General features: G+C 41.6%; 2 protein-coding genes across 2 annotated transcripts; both read left to right on the forward strand.

Annotated features, from left to right (window-relative positions):
• Positions 1-12: 12 nt before the first annotated feature.
• Positions 13-7,244, forward strand: LOC109889181 (calreticulin-like). The gene is made up of 10 exons (XM_020480418.2): positions 13-59; positions 1,447-1,584; positions 2,144-2,245; positions 2,528-2,731; positions 3,061-3,155; positions 3,265-3,474; positions 4,007-4,120; positions 5,782-5,925; positions 6,006-6,098; positions 6,246-7,244. The coding sequence occupies exons 2-10, from the start codon at positions 1,491-1,493 to the stop codon at positions 6,444-6,446; spliced, it is 1,257 nt and encodes a 418-aa protein (XP_020336007.1). The 5' UTR covers positions 13-59; positions 1,447-1,490; the 3' UTR covers positions 6,447-7,244.
• A 324-nt stretch (positions 7,245-7,568) lies between these two features.
• Positions 7,569-16,770, forward strand: LOC109889178 (UV excision repair protein RAD23 homolog B-like). Its single transcript, XM_020480414.2, has 10 exons — positions 7,569-8,027; positions 9,484-9,565; positions 12,380-12,459; positions 12,748-13,106; positions 13,224-13,270; positions 13,372-13,499; positions 13,808-13,937; positions 14,098-14,315; positions 14,528-14,674; positions 14,799-16,770. Exons 1-10 carry the CDS (start codon positions 7,959-7,961, stop codon positions 14,910-14,912), a joined length of 1,374 nt encoding a protein of 457 aa, XP_020336003.1. The 5' UTR covers positions 7,569-7,958; the 3' UTR covers positions 14,913-16,770.
• Positions 16,771-17,365: the final 595 nt, after the last annotated feature.

Here is a 17,365-nt window from a genome sequence, read left to right on the forward strand (position 1 = left end):
ACATGACATCATTTAAACGCGCCCTTCTACGGAAAGCTAAGAGGCACGGGCTTTCAGAGGTATGTCAGGCAATGTCCATATTTTATTGTTATTGCATTAAACGAGGCATTTGGTAAGCCTAGTGGATGTGTGTTGGAGGGACGTTTATTTTGCTATGTCACTGTGTGGAAAGGTGCATTTAGACTATAGCATGCACATTTGAATAGCCCACTTGGTTCTCAGAATAGGTGAACATGTTTTTCACAATTTTACAAACCTATCCACAACATAAACTAAATTGTTTCCCTCTCTTCCCCTATTATTGCTGCTCTTACAAATTCAGAGAATTTATTGAAAATATGGCCCACTCGGTGTTGAAGAGGTTGCCTCTAACCTCTGGTTCAGATGTCAGATGCCATGCCGTTAAATCTAGGGTTTGGGATTGGGCAATCTGATCCTAGACCTCCTGCCGATGTGTAAACAAAGATGATGGATATACTGATAAGATGCTTCTCTCCCCCCTAGCAGTGGCAGTTGTTGTCCACACAGCAGCATAGCGGGCTGCTTTGTGGACAACAAAGCTCCCGTCTATCCTTTCTTTGGATCGGTGGATACAATTCAATTCAAGGGGCTTTATTGGCATGGGAAACATGTGTTAACATTGCCAAAGCAAGTGAGGTAGATAACATACACAAGTGAAATAAACAATATAAATTAATAGTAAACATTACACATAGAAGTTTCAAAACAATAAAGACATTACAAATGTCATTATGTATATATACAGTGTTGTAACCATGTACAAATGGTTAAAGTACACAAGGGAAAATAAATAAGCATAAATATGGGTTGTATTTACAACGATGTTTGTTCTTCACTGGTTGCCCTTTTCCTGTGGCAACAGGTCACAAATCTTGCTGCTGATAAATCTAATTATTTTAACACTCTTGAATATTTGACGAGGGTTGTTGACGTCAACCGCCTGTATTGGATGGACAGATGCTATGCTACTAGCCTCATACAATAAATATGCATATAGCCATCTCGAGACAACGCAAGATGCCGGAATGTCACGTGTCCTACTTATATCACTACACTCATGACAACCTAAACATGACAAAACTTCTATTCGATCAAATAAACTTCACGTAGCAAATAAATCATTCGTTTTTTGTTGACCAAATTCGACACTCGCTCATTGACCTCCACACAAAAACTCCTTGCTTGGTGTTCGAAAAAACGTAACCTGCTGGATGGAGGGAGACAGATTTTCCGTCGAGTTGGGCCTCTCTCTTTGACTCTTCCTCTCTGTGTGTAATCCGAGCACTTCCGACAAATAACTCGTGGTCTCATTTCATTGGACAGGATCACATCCAATGAGCTGCGGCCATCTGTGAAGGAATACGGAGTTAGAAATGATCATATAACCTGTTTCCTTATTCTTTGAGCGTTTTACTGGGTTTCAAGGAGCTAAACGACACAGTTAACCTGGACAGCGGGACGGTGGAAGCATGAGGGTCGCAGTGGCAATATGTTCAGTTTTTGCATCGCTAGCTGTCATCATCGACGCTACTGTATACTTCAAGGAACAATTTCAGGATGGAGGTAAATGCGACTTCTGTCTTACTGATCATTGCTTAAACGTTTATATGTGATAGATTATGTTTTGGGGATGATCTAATCAAGTGCCCATACCGTACCCTATAACGTAGTGTTTTGGTCTTTACGGTCTTTAATTACATTTTCAATGTTCTTCCTGCATGTAGTAGTCAATCACTTTGGTATCTAGGCTATTGCTTGGAAAAAGCTCCATTGTGTAGTTTCTGTTAAAATACACGTTTTCTGTAATGTGGAACATGAGATTACACCTTGTGCGTTAAGGAAGTTTTTGAGTTTTATTGGATTTTTTTGTTGTTGCATAAAATCTATTTGAAAGTGAATTGACATAAAATATCATTATGGTCAGACGTTTTACACTGTGTGTAGAAGTCGCACCATTTGTGTATGTATCAAGATAACTTTTGACATAGTATCAAGGTGAAATCCATTATTGTCATTATTGATTCTTTCACTTTTGATTTGTTCGTTGATTTCCTACCATCCTTACTCATCCATGTAACTTCCCCTAGATCCTGACTGATAAGAATGTAAATGTTGGTTTCAGATGCATGGAAGAGCCGGTGGCTTGTATCAAAGCACAAGACTGACTATGGAGAGTGGCAACTGACTGCTGGGAAGTTTTATGGTGATGCTGAGGCCGATAAAGGTGAGCTGAATAGGGATATACAGTAGTTTGATCACAAGCTGTTTCAATATGGAGTTATGCCCAATTCCTTCACTGAGTCTGAGTTTGCATATGCCAAATGGTTGCAAATGGCTCCCTTAGATTGTGGATTGTTGTAAATGCACATGTAAAGCGTATTCTCGCCAACACTAATCAAAGTGTAATCCACATGACATACAGTACTGTAAACTCACTATACATTACTCGCCTCCTATACCTTATACCTACTGATGTTAATGTATTCTCTTCTTACCTGTTCCACAGGCCTCCAGACCAGCCAGGATGCCCGTTTCTATGCTCTCTCCAGCCGCTTTGAACCCTTCAGCAACGAGGGCAAGCCCCTGGTGGTCCAGTTCACTGTCAAACACGAGCAGAAGATCGACTGTGGCGGCGGATATGTCAAAATCTTCCCAGCAGACCTAGACCAGGCAGCTATGCACGGAGACTCGCAGTACTACATCATGTTTGGTGAGTGGGTGCAGAGCACCACTAGTTTTTCTGACTGAGGAATGATTTTTGGTCAGAGATGAATCCCTCTGTGTATATTTGTTAATTCCATTCTTTTAGTTTTAGATTTGTGTGAATTGTTAGATATTACGACACTGTTGGAGCTAGGAACACAAGCAAGCATTTCGCAACACCCGCAATAACATCTGCTAAATATGTGTAATGACCAATAAAAATTGATTTTGTGACCCTTGGTCATTTTCAGAAACATGTGGATTTTAAGGTAGATTCTGTGTTTTATTGATATAACAATCATTATATTAAATGCTTTCTACCCATCCATCCCACAGGGCCAGACATCTGTGGCTACAGCACCAAGAAGGTTCACGTCATCTTTAACTATAAAGGCAAGAACCACCTCATCAAGAAAGAAATCAAATGCAAGGTAAGACATTTTAAATTCCTCAGCATTGAATTCTGTTACTGCATATTGCCCATCAGGCCTTTCTTTGCCTCTAACCTGACCCCTGCTGTTCTCCACTTTGTCCCTTCAGGATGACGAGCTGACACACCTGTACACTCTGATCCTGAACCCAGACCAGACATACGAGGTGAAGATCAACAATGAGAAGGTGGAGTCAGGCACTTTGGAGGAGGACTGGGACATTCTGCCCGCAAAGACCATCAAGGACCCTGAGGCCAAGAAGCCAGAGGACTGGGACGACAGGCCCAAGATTGACGATCCTACAGACACCAAGCCAGAGGTGAGCCTCTTTGATTGAAGACATTTGATCAAAAGTAAACCAGCATTGATATAGGGAATATCAGAATCCCGATTTGAGAAATGTAATCCAAGTTAAAAGAAGTTTATAAGCTGTTACTGGGAATGACAATGTGCTGAAGAGGCTCAGCCCTTTTTTTGCATTGGTGTCCAGTCAGCGCTGTTTCCCTATTCAGCCCAATGCATCTAGTCAGGAAACACAGTTCCATCAATCCACTGTAAAATGGACAGATCCCAAAGTTTCCCCAAGGCTAGTTACTCTTACATAATGGTAAAACCATTTTAAAGAATTTGATGGCTATCACATTTCATTCTACCATATTATGGGCCCATTGTGCTTAGAAAATGTTGTATGATCTTTCTTCCTGATATTAACAGTAATTTGACTATTAAAGCCAAAGAGCTTGAGCTTTCTGTGGTCCTGGTTTAGTTACACCATTTCAGGAGTTCTCTCTCTTTGTCCAAAGCACTTTAAGTTCTGTCACTGGCCAACTAATCTTGAACTTTCTCACTAGGGCTGGGAGAAGCCTGAGAACATCCCTGACCCTGATGCTAAGAAGCCTGATGACTGGGATGTGGACATGGATGGAGAGTGGGAGCCTCCTGTGATCCCCAACCCGGAGTATCAGGTACACACTGAGTTTGAACCAGTGGCTAACAACATTTAAATAACTTCAATGATTTAATTTATAAGCATTTATAATCACTTATGTAAATGCTGATTAAGCTTATGTTAATATACTCTAGAATCTTCATGCATTCATAGCATATACAATACTTACAAATAGTTTATTAATACAAGTTATTATAGAGTTGTTGTGACGTTGTACTAGTTAATGTGACGACTTGCTCATCGAATGATTACAAGTTTCTAATTACGTGATTAACTGAATCAAGCAATTATTAACTCATTAACCTGGGGCACCATGGGAAAACTACGTTTTATTGAGATTCTATTTCTCAAATTAACTCAAAGAATATCAGAATATCGATTTTACAACAGCCGCTAATTAACCAGTTGCCTCTGACAGTCTCGTTCTGAACGTCGTATAGCCCGTGAATCTGCACGGACCCGGGTCCCACTAATGAAATCGTACCACACCAATCTTAATGGAATATTTATTTACTAAAAGCTAAAATGATGATAAAAGATGCACATAGACAAAATATTTTAGGCTATTGATTGGAACTTAGTATAACGGGCCAACACACTATGGCGCGTGTTACCCACAATGGGAATTTCAAAAGAGAGGGAACAGAAAGAAGTACACGAGAAATATGCATTTGGGTGAATTTGTCAGCTATGGTATTCTAACCCTAGCTTTGCCTCAAACTGCCGCTCTTATGGGTCAGAATATAATGATGTAATTACGTGGTGATGATCTCCGGGGATTCTCTGCGTGGGCCTTTCCGCGGTTCGATGACGCACTTCTCCTGCGCATCCTCCCGGTGTCAGTGTCCTTTTTGGCTTAGGAGTCTGTTCCCCCACCCCTTTCTCTGGAAGGGGTCTTCTGTGGACAGACAGCTCTGTAGCTCACAGCATAGGAATAAAACCCTTTAGATACCACGGTTCGATGGGAGATGGAGGCAAGGTGGTTCGACTTGAATTCACCCGCTTAGACACAGCTACTCATCCGTAGCGTGGGTAGAAAAGGATTTCTTTGTCCTCAAACTTGCGTTGCATTCTGGGTTTGTTTACTTTTTAAGACCCTGCTGCAGCTGGGGTCACGTAGTCCTGTTGTAAATTCTATACTCACAGGTTTTATACCCTTGGGTCAAAAGTGGGCGTAGCCGCCTCTAGGGCAATTCTCTGGGCGTACCACGTTGTATTTTCCATACAACGTACAATGTATAAACATCAAACATATACTAGGAAAACCCTTCACATTACAATCTTTTTGTAATAACATCTATTAACCTTTAATAACACAACAAAAATGACATACATTTTCATAGTCCATCTATTATCATGACCACCATTGTGGCTGACGGAAACCATTGTTCCAAAGTCCCCTTATTTCATGTTCGGAGGCTGGTTCTTCATAGTGACAGGACAAAGGAATTTGTCTGTGGCCTGAGATTTACCAGGGGAGTGGGGGCCATAAAACCCCCACTTCTTCAGACTCTTAGATCTCTCCTCCTCTGTTGGGGTTGAAAGATAATCTGTAGGGTTGTGGTCTCCTGTAACCTGACCTGATCAAGACAGTCATGAGTGTTATCCTTCCATGAGCTGCATTATACAGCTAGTTGGTCACCACTGGTAGTCTAATATCTGGCCTTGTCTTTTCAGGGAGAGTGGAATCCAAAGCAGATTGACAACCCCGACTACAAAGGTACCTGGGTGCATCCTGAGATTGATAACCCTGATTACACAGCCGACACCTCCATCTACAAGTTTGACAACATTGGAGTGCTGGGTCTGGACCTGTGGCAGGTATGTTAGACAATGAATGAGACATTTGTAGCTGAAGGGTAATTATGGGCTTGATGTTACATTTGTTTGTCTTTCTATAGGTGAAGTCTGGCACCATCTTTGACAACTTCCTGATTGGTGATGATGTAAAGGAGGCGGAGGAGTTTGGAAATGAAACCTGGGGAACTACAAAGGTAGGATTTTGTTATTTTCATGATACGTTTCTATTTTGGCATAAGTTAGTATGAGTTCAATTTGCTATTCCTCTTCAAATGTTAGACCAAAATACAACCGACCCACAGTGCTCTCTCAATGACCCATTTTCCTTATTTGTAAAATAGGAACCAGAAAAGAAAATGAAAGATGCACAGGAGGAGGAGGAGAGGAAAGCGAGAGAAGAGGAGGAGAAGAGCAAGAAGGACACTGCTGACGATGAGGGAGATGATGATGAGGAGGATGAGTCAAAGGAGGAGGAGGAAGAGGACAGCCCAACGGAAGAAGGGGAAGAGGAAACTCCCAAGAAGGACAAGGACGAGTTGTAAATTAAACTGAACAGAAGATGTTTCTGTCCCGCCCTATCTTCTCTCCAATGGACTGACTGCTGTGCATCATCACATTGAGTAATACCCTATGGACTTGCCCTTCCTTTGGCAACCTATTTTTCAGGTGTAGGGGTGGGAAAGGGGCAGGCAATGTTTGCCTTAGAGGTTCCATTTTTTTTTTACAATTTTTTTTTAAAATAGGTGTTTAGGGTTGAATAACTGGGTTTAAGTTTTATGTTTCTGTGAGTGATTAATTTAGGATCATTTCCCCCTTTGTTCAGAATGTAGTCTGTCCTGTCCATGTGTCCTACAGTTGCTGTAGGTGGCGCTGCCACTGGCTTCCTTGCTTTTATCATCAGCTAGCATCAGTTCATCCCTTCAGTGTCAAAGCAAAGGATTATATTCCCCACATTACTGTCATCAATCTTATCTGATGCTGTCTATTTTGGGAAACACATTGGGTGCATATCAGTTGTAGTTTGTTTGATTTATTTTTATACAGTTTTATGCAGTACTGTACTATAAATTATTATAATCAACATCCTTTTAATTTATTCCCTCGTTACAATCATCCTGTTTGTCCACCATTCATAACTCTCCCATGATCTATTTTGTACATGTTGCTGTCTCAGACCTTGCTTTAGTTGTATGGCAGCCGCAGACATGACTATCAGACTAAAGGATCTAAACTGTGACTCACAATCTTAAACATGTCACTGTCCTCACAGAGTACTGTTTAAATTTCAGTGAATAAATTAAGCTTTTTATTTCAATAAAAGTATTTTCAGGAGACTTACATTCCAGAAAGGTTAGATTCTTACTGATTTTGTGATATGGATGGGTTTGCTGTAACCGTTCTAATTTGGTGTTGTAGACACAATGAGGAGAGGTACTCTTGACCGTGTGTTTTATTTCAAGTCACTGACACTCAGGACAGGGCGATGGCAGGTCTCTGCCTCTCTGAGGACACTCAGGACAGGGCGATGGCAGGTCTCTGCCTCTCTGAGGACACTCGGGACAGGGCGGTGGGCCTTTTCTCTAAACCATGTTCTGGAACAGTCCATACCCAGATACAGCAATTACATGCACGTTTGTCAGTAACAGTACACAACATTTCCAGTATTAAGAAACCACTGAAATTGTTTGCTTTCTAATAATTGTACAATTCCGTAACTGATCATTTTGTAAATGAATGTCTCCGTCAGTCATGTTTTAAATGCTTGTTGAAAACCCACTAAATCATTTACAAAGTAATGTTGTTGTATGAGGTGAGACTAGAACAGCATTTGATATTGGGTAAATCATAGGCACAATCATTTAGATTCACGTGGTATAGCCGTAACCCCAGCAGTATGTCTTGTCTCAGGCAGCAAGTAGATGGCGTCTGACTACAACACAACCAATACAGTGATAGCTGAGTCACACAACTAGGTCCTACTGTAGCAACAGTAGCCTACAGAAACTGGTGTAGAGCCCTTTAGCGTCTGGCAATTATCGGGAATCGTCTTGAAGATGCTGTCGATAACGTTGAAGACTCTTCAGCAGCAAACGTTTAAAATAGAAATAGATCCAGAACTAACGGTAAGTAGTGGAAGTTAAGTTAGTGACTCCAGTAAAAATGCTTGAGGCCGAGGGGCTGGGAGCAACCAGGGCCTTGGACAATGCGATTTAATCTGGAGAGGGGGATGCTATTTTATATAATGTTGTCATTCTTCATGTCACATTGTAACAGGTGTTGTCAAATGGCGATATTCGTGGCGCCTGAGATTGCCTGGCTGTATTCTCATGAATGATGACGCAAGATTTGACAAGCCCAGGTCTCGATACCATAGAGCGGATCTCGTATACCCCCTTTTTTTGGACTATATGAATCGGGTGGAGGGGGGCGTTATGTACATTTGTTATGCTATATTTGTTTATACACTACCATTGAAAAAACCGTTTGAGAGGCTGTACAATTAACAATACAAAGATTAGGTTAATAACAATATACATTTAATGCATTTGAGATATTCTACAACAATTGTCTTTATTAAAATAACGTAGACTATACATTGGGGGGCTCTTGATTATTAAAATGTATTTTAAAATGGTTTCTTACACAATATTATGATTGTTTGCTGTTTTCAATACCTTTCCAATGTCAACACATCGTCTTTGCATATTTATCTGCTCTATACTTGGCTTAATTCACAGGTGACGTTTCCCCTTTAGAATGCAACTACCATAGCCCCTTACATAGCAGTGACCTTTAGGGTTCTACCTTTAGAGCAGCTTTCTACTATAGTACTGCTGTCAATGAGAATGCTTTCTCAGTCAACTCACCTGGGAAAATGGTTTAGATACAAACATCTGATTAGCAAGACCCTGATTTGTTGAATCAGGTGTGTTAGTAATTAGCAGTAGCACTGGGATGCAACAAAAGCCTGCATCCCCTGAGGTTCCACAGGACCAAGATTGAGTAACACTCAACCTTTAGAGAAATGTAAATAGTAGTACGACTGTGTACAAGCTATGGCATCTGCTTTACAAATTCTTTCCCTAGGCCTGTATTGCTAATTGACTGAGAGATATATTACATTGCTGGTAATAACACTGTCTGGTGAGCAACTCTACAGCTCAGTTTTAAAACTGGAACATGTATTACTGTATCATTAACTTGTGTATAGTGTGTCAACTTTAAAAATACATGTATGGTGTATCACATAAGGAAATGTAGAGCCATTGAAATGCATCTGTCTATAAAAAATATCTGTGTACTGCCTTGAAGCACTCACAACAAGGTGAATTAATGGCAGAATGTGATTCACAGGCTCACAGCTTTCCACTTCCAATCCCATAATCCTCAAAGATTCTGCTTTATGACGGAGCTGAGACATACAGTATAATGTGTCACCTCATTAGGTTCAGGAGGTCCAGGAGAGGTGCTCTCCTCAGAGAACTAATCAGAAGAATGCCCTGCCCGTAGAGATCAAACTAAATGTGTTCTATCTCTAGTCCTATTTAACAGCTTGTCATTATGTTCTGTTATTGGCAGGTAAAAGCCCTGAAGGAGAAGATTGAGACTGAAAAAGGGAAGGATGGCTATCCAGCCACAGGGCAAAAGTTAATCTACGCAGGTAAAACAGCAGTTAATCACTAACTGCATCTTGAATATCTATCGGACACATCAGGAATGTTGTAGCCTATAGATCTAGACTGAACAAAAATATAAACGCAACATATAAAGTGTTGGTCCCATATTTCATGAGTCTAAATAAAAGATCCCACAAAATGTCAATATGCACGAAAATAGTATTTCTCTCAAATTAGTTTATATCCCTGTTAGTGAGCATTTCTCCTTTGCCAAGATAATCCATCCATCTGACAGGTGTGGCATTTCAAGAAGATGATTAAACAGCATAATCATTACACAGGTGCACTTTGTGTTGGACACAATAAAAGGCCACTCTAAAATGTGCATTTTTTTCACACAACACAATGACACAGATGTCTCAAGTTTTGAGGGAGCATGCAATTGGCATGCTGACAGCATGAATGTTCACCAGAGCTGTAGCTAGAGAATTGAATGTTCATTTCTCTACCATAAACCGTCGTTTCAGAGAATTTGTCAGTACATCCAAACGGCCTCACAACCGCAGATCATGTGTAACCATGCCAGCCCAGGACCTCCACATCTGGCTTCTTCACCTGCGGGATCATCTGAGACCAGCCTCCCAGACAGCTGATGAAACTGTGGGTTTGCACAACCGAAAGATTTCTGCACAAACTATCAAAACCGTCTCAGAGAACTTATCTGCATGCTTGTTGCCCTCACCAGGGTCTTGACCTGACTGCAGTTCGACGTCATAACATACTTTAGTGGGGAAATGCTCACCTTCAATGGCCACTGGCACGCTGGAGAAGTGTGCTCTTCATGGATGAATCCTGGTTTCAACTGTACCGGGTAGATGGCAGACAGCGTGTACAGACGATGTTGTGTAGGCGAGCGGTTTGCTGAACAGAGAGCCCCATGGTGGTGATGGGGTTATGGTATGGGCAGGCATAAGCTACGGACAATGAACACAATTGCATTTTGGCAATTTGGCAATTTGAATACACAGAGATACCGTGATGAGATCCTAAGGCCCATGGTCGTGCCATTCATCCACCGCCATCACCTCATGTTTCAGCATGATAATGCAGGGCCCCATGTCACAAGGATCTGTACACAATTCCTGGAAGCTGAAAATGTCACAGTTCTTCCACGGCCTGCATACTCACCAGACATGTCACCCATTGAGCATGTTTGGGATGCTCTGGATCGATGTGTACGACAGCATGTTCCAGTTCCCGCCAATTTCCAGTAAATTCACACAGCCATTGAAGAGGAGTGGGACAACATTCACAGGCCACAATCAAGAGCCTGATGACTCTATGCAAAGGAGATACAGTGGGGGAAAAAAGTATTTAGTCAACCACCAATTGTGCAAGTTCTCCCACTTAAAAAGATGAGAGAGGCCTGTGATTTTCATCATAGGTACACTTCAACTATGACAGACAAAATTAGAAAAAAAATCCAGAAAATCACATTGTAGGATTTTTAATGAATTTATTTGCAAATTATGGTGGAAAATAAGTATTTGGTCACCTACATACAAGCAAGATTTCTGGCTCTCACAGACCTGTAACTTCCTCTTTAAGAGGCTCCTCTGTCCTCCACTCGTTACCTGTATTAATGGCACCTGTTTGAACTTGTTACCAGTATAAAAGACACCTGTCCACAATCTCAAACAGTCACACTCTAAACTCCACTATGGCCAAGACCAAAGAGCTGTCAAAGGACACCAGAAACAAAATTGTAGACCTGCATCAGGCTGGGAAGACTGAATCTGCAATAGGTAAGCAGCTTGGTTTGAAGAAATCAACTGTGGGAGCAATTATTAGGAAATGGAAGACATACAAGACCACTGATAATCTCCCTCGATCTGGGGCTCCACGCAAGATCTCACCCCGTGGGGTCAAAATGATCACAAGAACGGTGAGCAAAAATCCCAGAACCACACGGGGGGACCTAGTGAATGACCTGCAGAGAGCTGGGACCAAAGTAACAAAGCCTACCATCAGCAAGGGCATTGAAGATGAAACGTGGCTGGGTCTTTCAGCATGACAATGATCCCAAACACACCGCCCGGGCAACGAAGGAGTGGCTTCGTAAGAAGCATTTCAAGGTCCTGGAGTGGCCTAGCCAGTCTCCAGATCTCAACCCCATAGAAAATCTTTGGAGGGAGTTGAAAGTCTGTGTTGCCCAGCAACAGCCCCAAAACATCACTGCTCTAGAGGAGATCTGCATGGAGGAATGGGCCAAAATACCAGCAACAGTGTGTGAAAACCTTGTGAAGACTTACAGAAAACATTTGACCTCTGTCATTGCCAACAAAGGGTATATAACAAAATATTGAGATAAACTTTTGTTATTGACCAAATACTTATTTTCCACCATAATTTGCAAATAAATTCATAAAAAATCCTACAATGTTATTTTCTGGATTTTTTTTTCTTCTCATTTTGTCTGTCATAGTTGAAGTGTACCTATGATGAAAATTACAGGCCTCTCTCATCTTTTTAAGTGGGAGAACTTGCACAATTGCTGGCTGACTAAATACTTTTTTGCCTCACTGTATGTCGTGCGGCATTAGGCAAATGGTGGTCACACCAGATACTGACTGGTTTTCTGATCCACACCCACTACCTTTTTTAAGGTATCTGTGACCAACAGATGCATATCTGTATTCCCAGTCATGTGAAATCAATAGATTAGGGCCTAATGAATTCATTTAAGATGATTTATTTCCTTATATGAACTGTAACCCAGTAAAATCTTTGCATGCATGTTGCATTTTATATTTTTGTTCAGTGTCATTGAGCAGGTTCTTCTTGTTTTGTTTTGGTAGGCAAAATCTTGAATGATGACATACCTCTAAAAGACTACAGAATTGATGAGAACAACTTTCTGGTGGTCATGGTTACAAAGGTAAGATTTCAACACTGTTTTAATGGATTTTTTTGGTAGCCATTCATATGTGAGGATATTATACGAGTTCCTTATTTTATTGATTAATTGATAGTAAACTTTAACAAAGGACGTACAAGATCATTTATGTGCTTATAATACTGTCATTACAGCATTAATGACAGTGGAAGCAGGAGTTAGTCATTTGTATTTGTAGAAATATATTATTCATTGATGTCTAAAGATGAGGTAGTTGTCTGTAGTCACAGTGGTCATCTCTGGGCAGTCTTGTTTGTTGTCTCCCTACAGCCCAAACCTCCAGCTACTCTACAGATTTCTCCTCTGGCAGCCCCAGCCTCTACCCCTGCTCCTGCACCTCCTGCTGTTTCTGGGCTGTCCCTCTCTGACATTGCCCGACCTACCTCATCCCCTGCCCCCATGGAGATCTCCACCCTGTCCCCTACATCCACACCTGCCCCTGCCTCAAGCCTCACACAAGCAGTGGAGTTCTTCACACCCCCTGCACCAGCCCCTGCTTCTATTCCCCCTGCAGCCCTGGGGACGAGTGCAGCCCCAGCTGCAGCCGCATCCTCCCTCTCAGAGGTCAAGCCTGAGGGGGAGCACCCTGAACAGCCCTTTGCTACACCACCAGCCCTCTCCTCCTCCAGGTATTGACTTCTGATAAAATATTTTATATCTCAGATTGCTTAAAGATGTGTATGGCAAACATGTTTTTAGTTCATAAATGTGTCTGTTTTGATCAACACTAAAAAATTCTCTCACAGCCTTGTTGATGACTTAAGTCTCCTGGAAGAAGCAGCGTCAATACTGGGTAATCAAGAGACTAGTCTAATCTTTCACATCAAAATATCATGCTTCATCTTCCCATTGATTTATGACCCTGTATCTTTTCCCCCTCTCTTCATGAGACAGTGACAGGACAGGCATATGAGAATCTAGTGTCTGAAATCATGTCTATGGGATATGAAAGGGAGCAGGTTATTGCAGCGCTGCGAGCCAGTTACAACAACCCAGACAGAGCCGTGGAGTACCTGCTAATGGTGAGTTTCCATCCTATCAGTGATTTAATGGTAGATGAGTGTATTATGACCTGGGAGCAGTGGAGCTAATTCCTATGCTCCACCACACTCTTTTCCACAAACTGACAGTGTGCATATTCTGTATGCACACAGAATAAAAAATGATTTTCAGTCTCAAAGCTGTATACAGTTCATTGTGTGTTTATCCATCTGTCTCCCTTACAATGCAAAGCGCTTTGAGAACTTAGGAGAGAGCAATATAAATGCACTTCATTATTATTATTTAATTGTCCCGAGGCATCATAAATTCTTATCTCTACTTCATCCAGGGGATTCCAGCCGAGGCTGACCTTCTGCCACCGGAGGCGTTCCTACACACAGCTCTGGCCAACCTCAACCCCACTGCCCCAGCCCCTGCTCCAGCCACAGATAGAGCCCAGCCCCCACCAGCAGCCACGAGTGAGACCACCCACCCACCCACCCACTCTACTCTTGTTATTTTACCAGGCCCATGTGTCTCTCATACCAACCAATCATTTCTCTGGATGCACATTGTCAGCTCAGTACTGTGTTTCATAGAGGTCTTTGAACTCTCTGTCCATTAATTATTGTTTTGCAGCAGGTGCAGTGTCTTCAACCCAGCATCCCCCCTCGTCTGGTGGGCTGACTGGTGGGCTTACTGGTGGTACTGGTAGAAGTACTGGGGGTGAGAACCCCCTGGAGTTTTTGAGGAACCAGCCACAGTTCCAGCAGATGAGACAGGTCATCCAGCAGAACCCAGCTCTCCTTCCTGCCCTGCTCCAGCAGCTAGGCAGAGACAACCCCCAGCTGCTGCAGGTCAGTGGGGAGACTGGACATTCCAGTGACTGCATGCAGTCTCTCTCCATCCACGTAGCCATGCTCATCGGCTTGGCTTTCCAGACCCAATCTGGTTTTATGGGAGGTTGTAAATATTCTGCCCTTTAGATTCTGTTTTGGCTTAACCTACTAAAAAGGAAATCATTATTTGTATTCGTAAGGGTTTATATGATGATGTTCTTTCTTTGCAGCAAATTACCCAGCACCAGGAGCGGTTTGTGCAGATGCTGAACGAGCCCCAAGGAGGAGATATGGTAGAGGAGGGAGTTCAGTCCCAGGGGGCGCCACAGACTAACTACATCCAGGTCACCCCACAAGAGAAGGAGGCCATCGAGAGGGTGTGATTATTTATGTTTAATAATTGAGATTGAACTCATTTATATCACTTTCTCAATGCGAAGCTCGCTGTGTCATTGGTTATATGTTTCTGAGCTGACAATTGCCTATGTGTTTTCATTACAGTTAAAAGCCTTGGGATTTCCAGAGGGACTTGTCATTCAAGCATATTTCGCATGTGAGAAGAACGAGAATTTAGCTGCTAATTTCCTGCTCCAACAAACATTTGATGACGAGTGAATGTGCATGCGTCAGCATGAAGGGGAAGAATGGAGGGCTAGAGAACGAGTGATAGTGCTACAAAATGTGATTTGGAAGGAAGGAGTGGAAAAGGTTACCAAAAGTGACTTGTCATTGGACAAAGACGTGATGTTTAGTTACTGTAAGCTATGCCTTCTCCATTCTCTCTGAGTATGTTAGCTCTCAGTGGTCTCTCTTGCTCACCGCTGCTATTACTGCTGCTATCACTGCTGCTATCACTGCTGCTATCACTGCTGCTATTACTGCTGCTATCACTGCAATTATTGCTGCAATTACTGATGCTATCACTGCAACCATTGCTGCTATTACTGCTGCTATTACTGCTGCTATTACTACTGCTATCACTGCTGCTATTACTACTGCTATCACTGCTGCTATCACTGCTGCTATTACTGCTGCTATTACAGCTGCTATTACTGCTGCTATTACTGCTGCTGTCACTACTGCTATCACTGCTGCTATCACTGCTGTTATCATTGCTGCTTGTGCCGTGTCCATCCATAGAGTTACAGTGGATGTTTGCCTCACCATATATTGCTTTTCAACCTCTCTTAAAGGAAACCCCAAACATACTTTGGTTTGTGTTTGCTATGTGGGCCTCATCTCTTGGGAGAATATACTTGAGTTTCCCGTGATAAAGTGACAAAACCAGCAAAATGGCCATGGAACTTGTTTATTGTTTGTTTTTTCATATAAAGGTAACTCAGATATTTTGTAAATTAAATGTCATATCAATGTTGGAAAGTTACTTTTGCACTTTATTTCACTTTTACAGAATTAATGTTTCTATTGTTTATGTATAATCATTTGTGTAAAAGATAAGGAAGTTATGTTATTGATAAGTGTCATCATATTGAAATGTGATAACACTGTAAGATGAGACATAATGAGAAATCCTGGATTTGGGTCCAGATGTGTCCCAGTGTAGTTTCACTGTAAGATGAGACATGATGAGTAATCCTGGATATCAGATCAAATAAATTCTAAGTTTATTTGTCACGTGTGCCGAATACAACCTTACAGTGGAATGCTTACTTACAGGCCCTAACCAACAGTGTAGAAAATAGGTATTAGGTTAACAATAGATAAGTAAGGAAATAAAAAACAACAATGAAAGACAGTGAATAATAACAGTAGGGAGGCTATAACAGTAGTGAGGCTATATACAGGCACCGGTTAGTCAGATGAATTGAGGTAGTATGTACATGTAGGTATGGTTATAGTGACTATGCAAGTATGATGAACAGAGAGTAGCAGTAGCGAAAAAGAGGGGTTGGCGGGTGGCGGGACACAATGCAGATAGTCCCGGTAGCCAATGTGGGGGGGCCCCAGTTAGTCGGGCTAATTGAGGTAGTATTTACATGAATGTATAGTTAAAGTGACTATGCATATATGGTAAACAGAGAGTAGCAGCAGTGGTTCCAGATGTGTCCCAGTGTAGTTTCACTGTAGGATGAGACATGATGAGTAATCCCGGATTTGGTTCCAGATGTGTCCCAGTGTAGTTTCACTGTAAGGTACCATATGACTGCACTAAATGAAGATTGAGCAACATAGTTCTTTTTTACAAATACTTGCTCAACACTTGAAAGCTAGTTCTAATGATAAGCTGTAGACCACACTATTTACCAAGAGAGTTTTCATCTATATTTTGATTAGATTTTTAGTTTGAGCTGAATGTCATCTGAGCCATGTCCCTTTGTTATTATTTCATAAGCATGTTATGCACACCTGATTCTGTTCTCCCTGAACACTTTCTTGTGTGTTTTGATTGCCCCTGATCCTTAATGTATCATGTCAAAATAAATCATGCTGTACGTTTTTTTTATCCACTCTACCATGCCTTGAGGTTAGTCTCATTTTGTTGAAGATTAATTGTTTGTTTGTGCAAAATTGTGTACAGGTCCATGGTTAGTCAAAACGTGTCTTTTAATTATTCATAGATGAGTGCCATAGGATTTATATTGACTATCATAATCAAACAGCCATCCTATAAAGGGTGTTAAAAAGTGCAGTGAAGTTCTGGAAGTGCTAGAAACCACCCAGTTTTGTGTGAACAACACACAACACAGGCCTCTGCTTTTTCTTTTCTCGTGTGTAGACGAGAAAGATTGACCCAGCTGACTTTCTGTATCATAATGTACATGGAGTTGATTTCAGCTTTTGCAAAATAAGCCACTTTATTGTGAAGACTGTTGCTCTGACCGATGTAGGTTGGTTGGTTGATTGCATGAGTTTTATAACAGAGGCTTAAGCTGAGCTATGGCATGCTGTGGAACCACAGGAGTGATGATATTGATTTTTATCATCTTGTTTTGTTGTTTAACTTTTTGTTTTTTCTTATTTGAAACTACAGTAAAGCATAGGGATTTAGCCTTAAATGCACCACTTGAAGGTTTGCTGAATGTTTTTTAAGGTTATTGTTTCAGCGT

This window comes from Oncorhynchus kisutch, linkage group LG4 (assembly GCF_002021735.2).
Source record: "Oncorhynchus kisutch isolate 150728-3 linkage group LG4, Okis_V2, whole genome shotgun sequence".
Classification (NCBI taxonomy): Eukaryota; Metazoa; Chordata; class Actinopteri; order Salmoniformes; family Salmonidae; genus Oncorhynchus; species Oncorhynchus kisutch.